Here is a 16,762-nt window from a genome sequence, read left to right on the forward strand (position 1 = left end):
CCACTTTGTATGACAGCGTATGCACGATGTCTCTCTGACAGCTTTGGAAACATTGGCCAACATCAATAGCCTGTGCTCCGAGATCTATAATTAACACAATCCTTAGGTGCTTCTAGCGCTGTTAGTCGCTGGGTCACAATCAAATAGGCCTCGAAGTCATTGGGAGAGAAGGCCCTTGCCGAAGTATTTTTCTCCGCCAACGAATCCGATCCAACTCTCCAAATAGATTGACTCGGATATTTTTGGGCTTTTCGAGTATGAAATGCCAAATCCCAACAAGTCTCAATCATCCTTGTGGTTATTTTGCCAAAGTTACCATTCCTATTACTGTTATTATTAATATTTATCCAATAACTATGGGTGCATACACATACACCATGTGGCATCGCATGAACTTCATTCCATAATATCCGGTGGGCATTGATACCTCCCCTTTTTGGCATCAATGCACCTTGACCTTGACCAACTGGTTGCGCGCAAGGCGTGATTGTGGCTTGTTACGCGAAATGATCTTTGGCGCACTTAAGGCCAATAGCGTCCGTATGAAGCCATGGGTCCAATAGGAATCCTCTTGGTCCAGGGTAAGCGAAGAAATGATCCAAGCAGGGTTTGGAATAACTAACTTATCAGAAGGATTTTGTACAAGGTTTTCCTGCTGTATCCGCACACGATTATTCTCTTGAGGCTCGAGAACCGGTCGAGGATTCGATAGGCTTCGGTCTTGATCACAGGATGGTTGCAAGGATTAGACCGTCGCTGGCTTTTCGACAGTGCAACCATTCCAGGGTTCAACATCGACATGATTCGTTATGAATTCAACCCTCTCAAGGCCAATTGCTCACAGTGCTCAGCGAAACTCCGTCTTGCCAACCTCGCCACGCTCGATTTCCCAGGTATCCATGCTGCTGATGGCTAATTCCCAGGGACCCATCGCTTCTAACCAACCTCAGTAATCATGCCCAAAAAGACCCAACAGGCGTTGGATAATAATCTGCCCTGCAAACCTCAGCATATCATCACGTCCTTCATCCAAGCACAGACATGGGCAAGGAAAGGCTGTTCAGGGAAACCAAGAGTTAAATGTCAGATACCCAACGAGGCAGGTCAGGATAAGGGAGGTTTACTGGCTGGGTGTGTTTGATATGGAGAAGGCCGTCGGAGACTGGCTGTGGGACAATCTCCGAAAACCTTCATGAGTATTGCTGCCTCCTCTTCCCACCAAAACGACGACCCAGGCAGGCCTTTGGATACTACTTACAGATCCATGGTTGTGTATCGTACAGTGTGTAGAGAAGTTCACGACCATACTGCCAGCCAACCTGCCACAGGTCCACTCTGGATTCGCAATTATGAAGAGCGGGGTACCCTACGGAGTCTAGGTTACCCTCCAGGTGCAATCACTTCGTTAGTTGGCCTGACCAAGAATGGACCCTTCACTACCTTCCTGCGCTACACAAGAGAGAAGACATAGCCCTAGAGTTGTCCCAAGAATGAGATCGCATTCTATTAGGGTATTGATATTCACCCACTGACCAGATATAAACCGCGACGCTGGGAACATAGCCTATTATCAGCTTGGCCCCGCTGCTCACACACAGATTTTTGGCATTTCTCTCCATCTCTTCTGTTACTCCGTTGATAAATGATACAGTCCGCTTAGACATAAAGAGGTGCAATTTCTATCAGGGTATATATTCCAAACGTTGTCCCAATGCTAACCTGGTTCCCAGCACGACGAGGCATCCTCTCGGGGCCAAAGTCAAACAAACAATCCGTCTTCGGTCAATTCCGTGAGCGTTCTGTCAATCGCAAAGACGGCGTAATCGGAAAACCGTTCAGAATATAGATCATCACCGGGGTATTCAATAATGTTGTACAGTACATAATTTCGCCTTGCGTGCACGTCGTCGAAATTCCCCTCAACCTAAATCCCCTTTTCATAGCCTGCACCAGGCGCGGGCCAGGGACAGAGCGGGAGAGTTATAAATTCAGCTTTCTATCGAGTATTTTATTTCGAATTCATCCCTGCGAACCGTTGCTAACTCCGTTTTCTGGGAGGACACAATCCTGGTCCAGATGTAGTTGTAATTGTCGAATAGCGATTCCCACTCCTTCGACAACGGCTTTCCACTCCACTTCATGGATCCTCTGCTTGAGAACACTTATATCCTCATCAACTCCCTTGATAAACGGGATCTCCTTGACAAGAATGGGGAGTCCTAGGTCCACCTCGGCTATGACATTGTGGATCATAACTCCAGTATGATCAATCTTTCCTTCCAGCCAGGCGGCATGCGCACGTTCTATGGCATTCTATAAATCATGTTTCATTATTAGCATATAAATTTTCAAATGGCTGAAGCACATAGGCAGTACACTTTATTCATGTAGAGATGGGTTTCACACGTACCGCACCAGTAAACTCGCCAGGCAAGGCAGGATGCAAATTGATGACCTTGACCTTTGCATCCTTGATTGGGTCCAAGAATGAGGAGGAGAGAACATGCATAAACCCTAGGCACACCACAAGCTCAGGAGAATCTTCCAAAATCAATCTTGCCAATTCTTTATCATATTCCTCACGAGCTTGCTGAACCCCCGTCTCCGTTGCCGGATGCTGCCTTTTGTACTTTATGAGATTGTGATAGTGGGAGGGGATACTGGCATTTTTGGCTCTTTCGAGTCCGTAGGCATCCCTTCGGTTAGATATTACACGGACAATTTTTGCAGGGAGCTCTCCGGCGTGAATTGCATCAATGACAGCTTGGAAATTCGAACCGTTGCCTGATATAAGGACAGTGATAGGGGTTATGTGGTCCATTATAGCTTCGTGGAAACCCCTACGGAATGTGGAATATATTCCATGAGAGGGGTCTAGGAAACCTCAAAAGGGAGGTAAAGTGTATCTGTTTGGTTAGCGGGGTTAAGTCTTGGGAAAAATAGAATCAGAGCTGACTAAGCACATGGGGCGGGTGCCACTGGATCGGCATATCCTTGTCTGTGAGGGCCAGTCAACCCCAAAGATTGGGGGCTGGTTTAGGGGCTTGATGCCTAAGGGTTGGCTGTGCAGTTAGGTGTCAAAATTTTGCGAGGAAGTCACCAGGAGACAGAGTATATTGGGTGTGCATTTACTGAGATATACGATGCTCAACTGCAACAAAACGTGACACGGTCTGTAAAGTTCCATAGCTGTAGTTAAAGGTATTGACCACTTGTTATCCATGGTTACACCCAAAACGTGCCAACTCCCAAAATCCAAAAGGAATATCTGTTTTATTCCCTTAAACCAATCCACCCTTGCCTCTTCCATCACATTTTCTCTTTCTTCAGACCGCTTTGCTAGACCCTCATAAAACGGTATTTCCCGGATGTCAGACGATTTTCTGGTCCCCGAAACGCGGGTGTTGGCCATAGCAAGCCATGTATGCCATCCCTCTCAAATGATTCAAGTTTTCTGCCTTGATGATAATGGCTGACTGTACGTGCATGAAGGTGGCGCATGGGTATGTTTACTTTTGACCTTCATTGTGCTCCATCTCTGCACTTCCCTCTGTGAAAACTGCAATGAGCAATGAGCAATGAGCTTTTCAATATTTACTCCATTCGTAATTGTCCCTGTTCTATGCCCCAGGAATCCGAAGATCTTGCTAGTTTTTATTCATTGATGGCGATGAAATCATTACCAGTCAACTGTAGCCAAAAGGGTTGTTCGAGCAAAAAAAAAAGTCCTTGCGTGTGGAGCTTTGCTATGCTTTGACAAAGAATTATGTATTTTGATCTAATTCTAATTTCTGCCCATGCAGATTTGTCGGCAATACGATGGCGACATTCGTCATGCAGTCGTTGGGATGCGATGTCACGGCGATAAATACGGTCCAATTTAGTGAGTCCTCTATACATGGCCCCCTACTTCGGGGAACCTGCTGTGCCCACATGGATATCGCTCCATCACCTCGTACTGACGGTCTTTACGTACAGGCAATCACACCGGTTACGGACAGTTCAAAGGCACGAAATCCACGGCACAGGAGATCGCTGCTCAGTACGCAGGACTGAAACAGAGCTTCCTGACCGATTTCGATGTCCTACTGTCCGGATATGCGCCCAGCGCCGCAGCTGTGGAGGCAGTTGGCGAAATCGGCCTTGATTTACGGCGCAGGTCCCGCACAAAGCCCGGGTCGTTCTTTTGGGGTGCGTTTCATCGAGTTATTCATTTCGTGCCTTCTTCTGTTGCATCTGCTGCTTTTTTGAAGAGGAAATGCTGAAGCGAACGACTTCTACCAGTTCTTGATCCGGTAATGGGCGACCAAGGACAGCTCTACGTGAATGAGGATGTGGTTCCCGCGTATAAGAAAATAATACCTCATGCCGATTTAATATTACCAAACCAATTTGAGGCAGAGTGAGTTGGGGAAAATCCAATTTTCGAAACATCCATTTGTTGTCCCTTTTAATTTCGATTCTGCCTTTATTTCCCAGTCAATTCTAACCTACCCCAGACTCCTGTCTGGTATAAAAATAACATCTCCCTCTAACCTCGTGGACGCCATCACCTCCCTCCATCGTACCTACAACATCCCACACATTATCATAACCTCCGTGCAGCTCCCGTCAATCACGTCCTCAACCACCTCAGCAGTATCCAGCTCCACAGCAACAGACAGCACTGACACACTGACCATAATCGGCTCTACCGCACGCTCCGACGGAAGCCCGCGCCTCTTCAAAGTCGAAGTCCCCCGTCTGGACTGCTTCTTCAGCGGCACGGGTGACATGTTTGCTGCACTTACTGTTGCACGATTACGTGAAGCCGTATTTGAGGCTGACGCGGACGCGGAGGCTGATGCGATAGCTTGCCGAAGCGCATACCCCTTTGGCCCCGCCACCACCACCACTATCACAACCCAAAAGAGTTTTCTCGAAGTACCATCAGCCGGGCTCCGACCTAGATCTTCTACCACATGCTCCTTTTACTCGCTCCTCCGCAATGCCCCGTCCTGGCAATCTCCCGATTTCGTTCCTGCCAACGAGCTACCCCTCGCCCAATCCACTGTCAAAGCCCTCGCCAGCATGCACTGCATCCTGGAAAATACCATGGACGCGAGAATGGACGAGTTGGCGCAGTATCCGCCAGATGATGACGAGGTGTCTTGTTTGCAGGATGCGATTGAGTTTGCGGGGCTGTCGGAGGCGGCGCGGCGTGAAGCCCGAGAGAAGAGGGCGCATCTAAGGAAGACGAAGGCGGCGGAGATACGTCTTGTGAGGAACGTAGAATTGCTGAAAAACCCCCAGGGGGTGGAATTTGTGGCGGAGGAGTTCAAAGTGTGACCATAGTAGGCCGGTAGGGGTTATGGTTGGCGGAGGAGTGACTGGATACGGATGTGTATGCATAAATATTCTTAAGAGGTTCTGTTTTATTTCGTTTTGTTTCGGTTTCTTCGGTTTTGCTTCTTTCGTTTTGGTGGGGTAGACAGGCACTGGAGTCGGTGATGGTATGTATTACAGTGATAAGTTGCATGGATACACGTGGTTCATAAAGTCCTCTAAATCCAAGTATCTCAAACAATTGTTCTCGTACGAAACTGAATTCCTGTTGCGGCGACCTTCACTATATGCACCCTTTGGGATGTCAGCTACATTACAGCCCCTAGTGTGTAATATATCCGTTTTATTTAGACCGATATGAAGGAAAGAAAATAATACTCCTCTTGAGGAGTTTTCCACAAGTATTTTACTTGCAACTAGCACAGGCAGCTTTTTCTCATCAAAGAACAACTCAGCCACTTTTCTGCCTCCTAGATGGAAATATTAGACCCGAGTTCATGATCATTAAGATTCCAACATTCTTTCTTTCCTTCTTTTTTCCCAAAAAAAAAAAAAAAAAAAAAAAAAAAAAAAAAAAAAAAAAAAAAAACGAGCAGGTCTCAAAATGTAGAAACTAACATATCATATTAAAAGAGGAGCTTAGCCCGGATGCAATCACATCTAGGTACGTAACATCCGCTTCTGATTTTCCCATTTATTCTTCTATATTTCCAGGTCTACATGCGCACCAACGAGGGGGAAATAGAACCACATCAGTCATTTGTCACATAAATAGCATCTTTAGATGGAAAACGCTTTTGGATCTTCACCCCAAAAAGAAACCAATGCACACAATGTATGTTACCTATAGCTATCCCGTGCTTCCAAAGCCACCAGCACCACGGACACTTTCTTCCAGCTGCTCGACCTCGACTACTTCAGGAGTATAAATCTGAAAATTTGAAGGATTAGCATCAGCCACGACTCCACCCTACTTTTGGGAAGACTTGAGAATAACTCACCCGTTCAAGGACCAATTGCGCAATCCGATCGCCCTCGTTGACTGATTTTTGTTTTTGCTCAAATCAGATCATATCACGCAAAATAACAGCTATGAAAAAAAAAAAAAAAAAAAAAAAAAAAAAAAAAAAAAAGGTGAAGAAACACACCTGTGAAATCCACGTCCGAAAAATTGAACAGTAGAACTTTAACTTCTCCCCTGTAATCCGCATCAATGACGCCAGCGCCCGTATCGATGAAATGTTTCGATGCGAGGCCGCTGCGAGGTGCTATCCGACCGTCTATATTCAAGCAGTAGAAACGTTAGCAAGGGAAGGAAAAAATCCCATTATCGCTTTTGGTATTTTCCACTATATACATGCAATGCAGGACTAGAGAGAGAGAAGGGGGGGAAAGTGGGGGGAAGGGGGGAAAACATACAAGTTCCGTCCGGGACTGCAATTGCCAGCCCGGTATCAACGAGGGCCTTGCCCTTAGCCGGGATCACAATGGCTTTCGCACAGTAAAGATCATATCCCGCCGCAAAGGCTGAACCTCGAGTGGGAGCACGAGCTGTGGGAACTAGCTTCTTGATCAGGAGAGGGGGCGCGGTGGATTGGGAAAGGGAGGTGACTGCGGGGGTGGTGCTAGGAGTGGGAATGGATTCTGATTGAGCAGGTGCAGCAACTGGCTCAGTCACGGGGGCCATGGTTGTCGTCTTTGGTCGTTTGGCTAGAGGGGAATTGGGCAGAGAAGGCGGCTGGTGGGCGGTTGCTGGGGGAGGCGGGGTCGCCTCTTTGGTCATGATATGGCTATCCAGACAGCTGAGGCTTTGGGGTTAAGTTGGCTTGCACCAATTGATGTTTGATTTTGGAATGGAAAGGAGAGTGGGGGAGAGAGCAAAGGAGTAGAGGTGTTTATCGAATAATGTCGATGTTACAAATCTGTAATTCTGCTCGTCATTACCCGCCAATTAACCCGCGTCGGGTCACGAAATCCACGCGCGTTAGGTAGCGCGGGGCTAGTCTCTAGCTTGTTTTGGAGGTAACTAAGTTTTACGCCTCGTAGGCTCTAAGCGTGCACTTCACAATATACGCAATATGGCAATCAATGATGGGATCAAGCAAGCTTGTATATCTATCATGATCGAGGACCTACTAGAGAGTTGCTTCTCACAACATCAGCAATGTAATACAGGTGTTGGCTAGTCGTATACCTCTCTAATCGACACACAACAACAGCTGCACCTGTTATGGAAGTCCATCCTCTATATGGTTAAATCCTCTGGGGAATGCATGAGCCTGCCAGCTTTTGAAGTATGACATTATAAATATATACTTCTTAAAATCTATTCTCTTCTCAGACAATTCTGTGAGTATTGGTATATTGTATGGATAACCTATATTTAATCTTATTGATGACAGTTCTTGAAAATGATGACGGTGGAAGGTTGGTTGATTGTAACTATCCAGCGGGAGCCAGCTATGTCAGTGTCGAAACTGCCAACACCCTCACTCTTTTTCCACCTGAGTGGTTTATCTGTCATGTGTTCTGATGTACTAATTACTCTGATTTTCGATTAATTGAATATGAGACTGTGCTACCCACCCATATTCGGGAAATACTACCGACAAGACATATATCTGGTGTTGGGCCAGGCCGCCAGGGAGCAACGCCTACCAGGAGCCTGGCGTGCGACGAACTGCGCCCAGACAATCTTCTTGACTAACATATGTAATACTCTATTGAGTATCATCCCCACAGATTTGCTTTGTGATCTGGCCCTGGGATGGGGAACGATGGTGATACCTGTGAGATTCAAAAGAGGACCGTGCCAAGTCTGGAAATGAACCAAACCCAACAAGGCAACTCAGCATGGTTTTCCGGATCCTTGAGCCTCGGCTCACTGTCCAGATACGACGACCATGAAGCTCTGGAGCCCGGCCTTTTATTATTGCCGGCCAACTGTCTTCGGGATGGAGCGCCGTCGTGTTGTCTCCATTCTTATATAGGCTGACACTTCTCTGGAACTGGATGAACCTGTATGAGTTGATTGATGAGTGAAGGGGTCTCCAACGGCGGCGTTACTCACTGCTCGACCAACGATGGCCGGTGCTGTGCGGCAACCTATCGATCTGCCCTCCCTGGAGCGGTATCTCAAGCAGCATGTCCCGGCTATAAAAACGCCATTAGACTTGAAACAGGTACGATAACCCCTCTGTACGCTCTTGCGATTTTTTTACAGACAGTTACTCATACTCCTTTTGGTATCTTCTAGTTTGGATTTGGTCAATCGAACCCAACATACCTGCTGACAGCGGCCGATGGTCAAAAACATGTTCTGCGGAAGAAACCACCAGGAAAACTGCTTTCGAAAACAGCACACAGGGTAGAGCGAGAGTACCAGATCATTCACGCACTTGAGCAGACAGATGTGCCCGTTCCCCGGACAGTTTGTCTCTGCGAGGATAACAATGTTATCGGCACAGCTTTCTACATTATGGAATTTCTCGATGGCCGGTTGTTTACCGACCCCGCAATGCCTGGAGTCACCCCCCAGGATCGAACCGAACTGTACGACCGCCACTCAATATATACTACACATATACCATTAATTCTATGCTAACATGAAAGCCACCCACATATAGATGGAAAGATGCAGCGCGCACTCTTGCTAAATTCCACCGCGTGGACCCGAAGTTACTCGGGATGGAAGGCTTCGGACGAACCACTGGGTTCTACGACCGTCAAATAAGCACTTTCTCGGTTATCTCTCAAACCCAAGCCAAGGCCGTCGACGTCGACAATGGGATTCCTGTGGGCAACATTCCGCACTTCAGCGACATGGTCCGCTTTTTTTCCAACAAAGCCACCCAGCCCAGCGACCGCGCCACTTTTGTCCACGGCGACTACAAGATCGACAACATGGTCTTCCACAAGACTGAGAACCGCGTCATCGGCGTCCTGGACTGGGAGATGGCCACTATCGGCCATCCCCTCTCCGACCTCGCGAACCTCACGAGCCCATACGTCCATATCGGCGGCTCACCGGATAATATGCCTTTCTCTCCTGACTCTGTCCCCGGCCTCCCGACACGCGATGTTGTGACGGGATGGTACAGCGAGGTTGCGGGGTGGGATCCCCGAGCGGAGATGGCGTGGGGTGATGCTTTCCATGGGTTCAGGGGCTCGGTGATCATGCAAGGCATCGCAGCCAGGCATGCGCTTAGACAGGCAAGTAGCGCCCGGGCAAGTGAATATGCAAAGCAAATGAAGCCCTTTGCCTTGGTGACGTGGGATAGAGTAAAGAAGCTGCAGGAGGAGGCGGATCGCAAGGCGAGACTTTGAGAAGCCTTGCTGTGCCATTCAAATCCTGGCCTACCGAATTTCCCCCGCCTCCCATCACCCACCCCTGTTAGAAGTGAAGTGTGAGGCTGAGAGTTTATGCATTGTCTCTCTGTCTGAGTACTCCTTGATTATTCGTATATTTTTTTTGGTGTGGCTTGCAATTGTCAGCCTCGCCATTTTGCCTTTGTAGAAGTCCCTTGCAGAGCAAATGTGAACTTTGATAGACAATCTTTTGCTTTTCTTTTCAAGTTCATATGCCCTAGTGATGATGACTCGAAACCACTACACCGATAGTTTCAAATAATTTCATTCTACCGCCACACACTTCCCTCTCAATAACATTCATCAGCAAAAACCACCGTACCTTACCTTAAGATCCAAGGTCAATCCTATGCTTCGGGAAATTTAAAAGATAAAGCTGTGCATGCACTAAACTTATCAAAAAAAAGTGGCTCCTGGGCCGGGTGTAATTACCAATCCCTAAAAGAAAGGGTAGTCGTGCCTTTTGATAACATTCGCTCCGAGCCAATTGCACATTGTTCCCCTCCTTGGGTTTTCAATAATAAGAGGGTAATTAACTTGTATCGCATCGTCCAACCCAGAACCCAGAGAGCTGAACAGCTGAGTTACGATTTTGCCCCTCACTCCGCGAATTGGCAAAAATAGATCAACTCCCAGCAACGCCGTGAATCATCGGATGATATTAGTATCTATTTTTCCGGTCCAGTGTCTCGTCAGAAAGAAGTGTTATCACGGATGCCACGAGGATAAATGATTTGAAATAGATGTTGTAGATAAGTATATATTGGAGAGCAACTGCTTTACTATATGGGATGGGGAAGTGACAAGGGCGAATTTGAGCTCCAGCTGTATGGGAGAAGGCCAAAAAGGGCTGAAATGCGCTCCCTTGTTGTCCATTCCCAACCCAGGTCTGGGACAGGTATTGGCTCGTGGCCGTATTTTGGTATTCCCACGTCCCGTAGATTCCCCTCACCCTTGCGCACATGGTCATGGATTCATGAGGGATCGTAATCATGATTCGTGAGGATCATATGTAGTCTGACTCACTCTGGGATCCGTTCATCAAAGCCCGTCGCATCATCAGGTCCCTTCAGTACTTGGAGTTGCTGTACTGGTGAGCATACAAAGGATGCTGTAGATCTACTGTGAATACCATGACTGATGAGGTGGCAGGCATTCGAATTCAACCGCGGAAATGACACCATTATGTCAATGTTTCCTCGAATCCATCTGCCCAATCAAACGCCCATGATGCCGAAACGATGGCAGGTCGTCTAGAAAATATATTTTCAGTTGGCAAGTTGCGCTTTCTATGAAAAATTGGGAACGTTTGAGCTTCAAGAATCAAGTTCAACCTCAAACCTGCATGAATTTTTCAATTTTCGTCGTTGGAAATTCGCGACTCGCAAAATCCCTAATAGTATCCCAACAACGTCGGCACCAAAACAGTCAAAAAATCCGAATTGGGGCTGGCTTGGATTCGAACGCGCAATTATGCACCCTTTGATGTGTTTGCCAATTTGCTTTTTGGCTCTCGTATCAATTTCCCTCTTTGTCTGATATAATTGAATTGTCTTCATCGCACAGTATTTTTGATCGCTTGGCGAATGCTAGTTCATGTTTGTGCCAACAACAAACTATCCTGAGGAGAGAAGTAGTTAGCGAAAACGCATTTTAAACTAAGGATCAAGCTGTTGAATTTGGCATTGTCCTGTCGAAATAAAATGCACTTGGGAACTCATCAATCGAGTGGTGAGAATTTCATTGGCTGAGTTTTGCCTGTGGCCAATTCAAATTGCTTTTTTTGGAAAAGCGGATGTGTTTGGGAACCGAACATGAGAGACAGGTTGAAGAGAAGAGAAAAATCAAACAATAAACACAGATCTATATACAATGTCAAATTATTGTTCCAGAACGCTTTGGAAAAAGGAAAGCCATGTTGTTCCCAGCTATGTAGTGGTAGCTGGTTCATAAGTGCATCTGTAGACCCTGGATGAAAATACAGCTTTGTTTGAATATTTTTAATTATATACGCAACAAAGCCGACATGATTGCTGAAGGATTGTACTTTTCTTTTCTTTTCTTTTTGTTCAGAGCCAAATCGCTAGACCTTCAAGCCACAGAAGGAATCCTTCAAATCCAGATCCCTGTAGCGGAATTCCCGCAGGGTTAGCGTACAATAATGGTTTCATTATTATTATGGAGCCTTAGGTCCATAGTAGGCCCATAGATAGCCCTACAGGCTTTGCCAGCTCTATTGCGCGAAGTCAGGTCACCGATTGTCAATCGCTCTTCATGATCATGAGGTGGGAGCTTGACCTGGGATGACTGGCAGAAACCGTTGGATTAAGGATCTGGATGATGGGCCTAGATTTTTTTTTTTTTTTAAAAAAAAAAAAAAAAAAGAGGGGGTTTGGCTTGTGTGTTTAAACTTTTGCGGCGAATCCATCAGTTTCTGGATAATGACGGGAAGCAACATTGGAAAGCGGGGGGTGGCGCAGATGTTCGCGAAGGCTGGATTCTACAGTACCTCCCAAGAGGTGGTTGAGATGATCACTTCAGAGAACAAGGTGACCGGGAACACGAGGTCAATGGGGAAACGCTTTGAGATATTGTTGGGAGAGACGGAGTTGACTTGTTCTGTCTGATCCTTGTTATTATTGTTGGCGGGGCCAGCAAGGAGCCACAGCGAGGAAACCCCCCGCCAGGCTGGCACAGCAGTTGCATTTGCAGCTGGCCACGCTGCCGAATAACCTGGGCAGCTGGGAGTGGATCCGGAGGCGGAAAGCTGTTCCGATGGTTTCTTAAGCCTCTATCGCTTTTGTCGATGCTTTGCGGTCGAGAAACACATGGATCGAAGGCATTATCACCATGACCATCGCGGACAATTTGGCGCCCACATGTTTTCGTTCATATTTCCTTGGGCCCTTGTGGTTGACCACTAGAGAGGTAGACACGGCACTTGGGGGCCAAAGAAGCTTTTGTTGAACAAAAGCGACTCGGTTCGGCATGTACGCCGTAGGCTGTATGGTAGAGCGATTCCTACCCATTTCTAGCTGAGAAGTTAGATGAAGAAGGCCTGGAGAACGAAGTAACTAAATATTGACGAACTGCTGAACGTCAGTCGCTGCATAACGGGAATGACAGCCCCCTTTTATACATTGAAGCTTTTTCTTTTCTTTTTCTTCTGCCCTCTTGAATCAGTCTCTATCCCTGATCATAACTCTCAACTTAAAATAGAGCGGGTGTTGTCAGCCGACAGGTGAGGCTCTGCATTAGAGTGCGCCCGCTAGCCACAACGAAGTTCTTGTCGGCGCCCTCGACCGCAGAGGAACGGTATACGAACACCCACACACTCAACAACAGCGCCCCGAGTTCCCTTCGCATTACACGCCTTCAGTGCGTGTCCCTTGGGAACTCAATCTCCTTCCTGTCTTCCATGACTTCCTGTCTTCCTGTCTTCCCGGCTGCCCCGATCCTCTCCACCTCCCGTCCCATCTCTTCTCTTTTCCTCGCCAACCCTCCTAGCCCTACATAGGCGTCTATCTTATCTACCTCCACGTCTGAACTGTCTACCCCCTTCGCAGCCACACCACAGATCCTGCACAAGCTCCTAGAACGCACTATTCGGGCTGAGAAGAAAAGCCTCGTCGCATCGTCATGCGAGTCTGTGAACCGCTTGGCTGATGCGTTGCTTCTTGACGCTTGACTTTCCGCCTCTGTCTCAGTCTCCGTATCTTCGTCGCCCCGAAATAGCACGTTTCGACAAAGGTACGATCTCCCGTGCCTTTCACGCTCTGGCCTTTAGCTTCTTGAATCTTCCTGTTCTGTCCTTTTTTTACGTCAGCTGTGTCCGCATCATCTTGAAAGTTCTCGGATCAACTCTCCTTGGATCATACCATTCATTCCTCCAATCGTTCTTCGAAATCCCACCACAACCTACGCCTTTCCGGCCATATTTATTTGTTCTGGATGGGTTCTCCCTTGTTTCTCATATATCGTCGACATATGCCGCCGTGATCCGCTGTTGCATTTTCCCTAACATGCCGTTGGTTTGCATCCTATACGGTGTAATGGCTCTTTTATACTATTCACAACTCCCGCTGACGTTTGCCTGAGACACAGTTCTGAATAACAGGTTATATACCGTCGTCGCTCCTTAATTTATCGAAACAAAGCAGTTAGCCAGGCTCGAAACCGATTGAGGAATCACCTCAATAATACTCATCTCTAAGTGCCTAAATTTGTCGACGCGGTCCGAAAACTTTCGACGGAAAGGGACTTCGAGAATTATCATCTCCGATATATAGCAAGGATATATAGAGACAACGTGTAAATTTTTCAAATGTGTCTAGGAAGGCCACCTCCACGATGATGATGCCCGACGTTTACGATTCTGATGATGCCTGCAATGCTTCCCCTCGCCTCGAACCCACAAAAATCGACTGCAGACCCCGCGCGACTCCCCCGCCTTTCTTACAAGAGCCGGACTCGCCGGGCAAGGCAAGTCCCGGGGGACGTGATCATAAGGATCCTCGCCGGCGTCGCAAGAAAACCCAACCAGCACATAGCGACCTACTAATACTCAGCTCCTTAGCAACCCCGCAACTTGCCTACGAGCTTGGACAGAAATCTTTACCAACGGATTCTCTTTCCGAATCCAGCAGCCCCGATGACTACCGCGCTGTGGATGAGAGGGGAAGGGCCCAGGATATATCAATGCCGGATATTATTACGTCTAGCGCACGACAGACGGCCCAACATGCCTTGGATTTAATTATTGCAGATGACACACCAGCAGAGCCCCAAAGATCAGGCGCCAAGATTGAAAGGACGTTTGGCGAGGAACTGCGGGCACCATCGCGGCCGCCAAATTTCCTGGAGCCCCAGGCGCCTCCCCAACATCTACAGTGTCCCATGGTTGCGTCTCCCATGGATAAAGATATTGCGAAATGCCCTTTCGTCAAAAAGCTACCGATATCGATACCGGAATCGCACCCACGTTTGCGCGTAAACGAATCATTGGCAACTTCTCCTACGCTAAGAAAATATACGATATCCACGTCAGACTACGCTGCGGGGGAAACACTTCCCGCATTACAGTCTCGGCCTGAGCCTACCTCCGCAAAACCTCCTGAAAACAGTCAGAATCTCCCATCAATAGAAGATGCATTGAATGGTCATCTTGGCCCAATAAATAGCGTTCCGCATTTATATTCGCCTGGCGCAGTGCCAGCCCCCTCGCAGCCACGAAATATACAAGAACATCCGCCTCGTCGTCCTTCCGAACAGTACATCCCCCCTCCTCTCACAACACCATCATCGTCGTTTCTCTCCCCAGAAAGCTCAAGAGACATGTCTGCTAGTCTATCACCAGTGGCTTGTCAGCCCCAGCACTCGTATTGGCAACAGACAATGGACAAGGGAATGTCCTACTCACATTCTCCAGGAGACCACGGCTCACAATTTACCAGCAGTCCGAGCACTGGCTACCCAACACCAGTAGAGCTTGGGAAAAGCGGTTCCTACGACTCTCCCCCAATTCACCCAAGCGGACATACGTCATCCAATGGACCACTTAATTCATCCGGCTTCAAGTGCAATTATCCAGATTGCAAAGCTGAGCCGTTTCAAACGCAATACCTTCTCAAGTACGTATATTCCTGGAACTAACATAAAGCCAGAAGCAAAATGGGACGGGAGGTGAGAAGCAAATCTTGCTAACATTTAAACCCCAGCTCCCACGCCAATGTACACTCACAAAACAGACCATACTACTGCCCGGTTAAAGGCTGTCCGCGTGGTGAAGGTGGCAAGGGCTTCAAGCGCAAGAACGAAATGAAGCGCCATGGCCTTGTGCATGACTCGCCGGGTTATGTATGCCCATTCTGCCCAGATCAACAGCACACCTATCCGCGCCCGGATAATCTACAGAGGTAAGCTTAACGCGCCTCCTTGCCATTTTTAACCTTCTGAGACCGAAATGAGCAAAGATAAGAAAAATATTATAGTAACTCGATATTACAGACATGTCCGGGTACACCATGTAGATAAGGACCGTGAAGACCCTGAACTAAGACAAGTCCTTGCTCAACGACCGGAAGGCGGTATGCGGGGCAGACGACGACGCAACGGAGCTCAGTAACATTCTCAGTCACTTTTGCTCATGTTTTGCTCATCTATTCTCCTTACGATTCTTTAACCATTTCTGTGACGAATCTCCTACTACCGCTTCGGACTACTGCCCTCTCAGTCTTGTCCTACTTTCCTTTCTCCCTTGATTTGTCTCTTGTCATCACAAAAAATCTCCTAGCTATCCAGCATGTTTTTGTTTGATTTTTTCCCTTCGCTTTAAGTTGCTTTTCCTAAATCCGCTAGCTAGCATGCATTACATTTTCTCATTTTCCCTACTAGCAAATTTCATATGCACACAAGACTTCATTTATACTTTATGTGTTTTTCGTTTTTCTTTCTATTTTTCTTTCGTGTTAATATTTTTACATATTTTTTATATTCCTTTCTATATTCACATTCGCTGTCCAAAATTATTTTTTACACATAGGCGGGAGATGGAAAGAGGGGCGCAAACGGGCACCTTGTTATCTGTCTTTTAATTATTTTTCATTTCGTTTTGCTATCATCTCAAATTTTTCTACTTCGCTCGTGGTACATATTTTATATTTGTTTATATACTTATCATCGGCTTTTCTCTTTTTTACCTGTATACGCGGGTGTTCTACTTTTGCTCGTTTTCAGATTTTATATTTTTCCCTTTTAGTGCTTGTGGTGTTTTCTATCTCCAGCGATTTAACATGTTGACCCCCCGGAAGACCAGAGCATATGATGACTTGACGCAACACATTTGTTTGAGCTTTGATTTTGCCATGACTTGATTCCCCCATAATACTCATTCTTTTGTTCATACGTCCTTCGTTTTGTTGTGTTAGGTTGTCTTTCTTTACCCTGTTCCACACGTATATGCCACTTTTTCCTTGCTGAAGTCTTGACTCTGTTCTTTATTATATATGTTACATGTTTTATCGTTATTTTATTTTCTAGCCTCATATTCTTTTCATTATATACCTATGAA

At 47.0% G+C, this 16,762-nt stretch overlaps 7 protein-coding genes across 7 annotated transcripts; 3 read left to right on the forward strand and 4 right to left on the reverse strand.

Moving 5' to 3' along the window:
- Positions 1–442: 442 nt before the first annotated feature.
- Positions 443–1,743, reverse strand: HCAG_04773 (predicted protein; the record flags this gene model as incomplete). The annotated part of the gene is made up of 4 exons (XM_001540883.1): positions 443–720; positions 843–912; positions 1,259–1,366; positions 1,720–1,743. The coding sequence occupies 4 exons, from the start codon at positions 1,741–1,743 to the stop codon at positions 443–445; spliced, it is 480 nt and encodes a 159-aa protein (XP_001540933.1).
- A 276-nt stretch (positions 1,744–2,019) lies between these two features.
- HCAG_04774 (hypothetical protein) lies at positions 2,020–2,821 on the reverse strand (the record flags this gene model as incomplete). The annotated part of the gene is made up of 2 exons (XM_001540884.1): positions 2,020–2,313; positions 2,411–2,821. The coding sequence occupies 2 exons, from the start codon at positions 2,819–2,821 to the stop codon at positions 2,020–2,022; spliced, it is 705 nt and encodes a 234-aa protein (XP_001540934.1).
- A 647-nt stretch (positions 2,822–3,468) lies between these two features.
- HCAG_04775 (conserved hypothetical protein) lies at positions 3,469–5,328 on the forward strand (the record flags this gene model as incomplete). The annotated part of the gene is made up of 5 exons (XM_001540885.1): positions 3,469–3,503; positions 3,804–3,883; positions 3,979–4,191; positions 4,285–4,402; positions 4,500–5,328. The coding sequence occupies 5 exons, from the start codon at positions 3,469–3,471 to the stop codon at positions 5,326–5,328; spliced, it is 1,275 nt and encodes a 424-aa protein (XP_001540935.1).
- Positions 5,329–6,175: 847 nt separating this feature from the next.
- HCAG_04776 (deoxyuridine 5'-triphosphate nucleotidohydrolase) lies at positions 6,176–7,012 on the reverse strand (the record flags this gene model as incomplete). Its single annotated transcript, XM_001540886.1, has 4 exons — positions 6,176–6,256; positions 6,327–6,367; positions 6,474–6,605; positions 6,745–7,012. The coding sequence occupies 4 exons, from the start codon at positions 7,010–7,012 to the stop codon at positions 6,176–6,178; spliced, it is 522 nt and encodes a 173-aa protein (XP_001540936.1).
- A 1,396-nt stretch (positions 7,013–8,408) lies between these two features.
- On the forward strand, positions 8,409–9,651 carry HCAG_04777 (conserved hypothetical protein; the record flags this gene model as incomplete). Its single annotated transcript, XM_001540887.1, has 3 exons — positions 8,409–8,507; positions 8,582–8,877; positions 8,952–9,651. The coding sequence occupies 3 exons, from the start codon at positions 8,409–8,411 to the stop codon at positions 9,649–9,651; spliced, it is 1,095 nt and encodes a 364-aa protein (XP_001540937.1).
- Positions 9,652–12,193: 2,542 nt separating this feature from the next.
- HCAG_04778 (predicted protein) lies at positions 12,194–12,722 on the reverse strand (the record flags this gene model as incomplete). Its single annotated transcript, XM_001540888.1, has 2 exons — positions 12,194–12,460; positions 12,543–12,722. The coding sequence occupies 2 exons, from the start codon at positions 12,720–12,722 to the stop codon at positions 12,194–12,196; spliced, it is 447 nt and encodes a 148-aa protein (XP_001540938.1).
- A 1,327-nt stretch (positions 12,723–14,049) lies between these two features.
- Positions 14,050–15,817, forward strand: HCAG_04779 (predicted protein; the record flags this gene model as incomplete). Its single annotated transcript, XM_001540889.1, has 4 exons — positions 14,050–14,815; positions 15,122–15,323; positions 15,411–15,608; positions 15,700–15,817. The coding sequence occupies 4 exons, from the start codon at positions 14,050–14,052 to the stop codon at positions 15,815–15,817; spliced, it is 1,284 nt and encodes a 427-aa protein (XP_001540939.1).
- Positions 15,818–16,762: the final 945 nt, after the last annotated feature.

Source organism: Histoplasma capsulatum, genomic scaffold, assembly GCF_000149585.1.
Source record: "Histoplasma capsulatum NAm1 scaffold_4 genomic scaffold, whole genome shotgun sequence".
Taxonomy (NCBI): Eukaryota; Fungi; Ascomycota; class Eurotiomycetes; order Onygenales; family Ajellomycetaceae; genus Histoplasma; species Histoplasma mississippiense.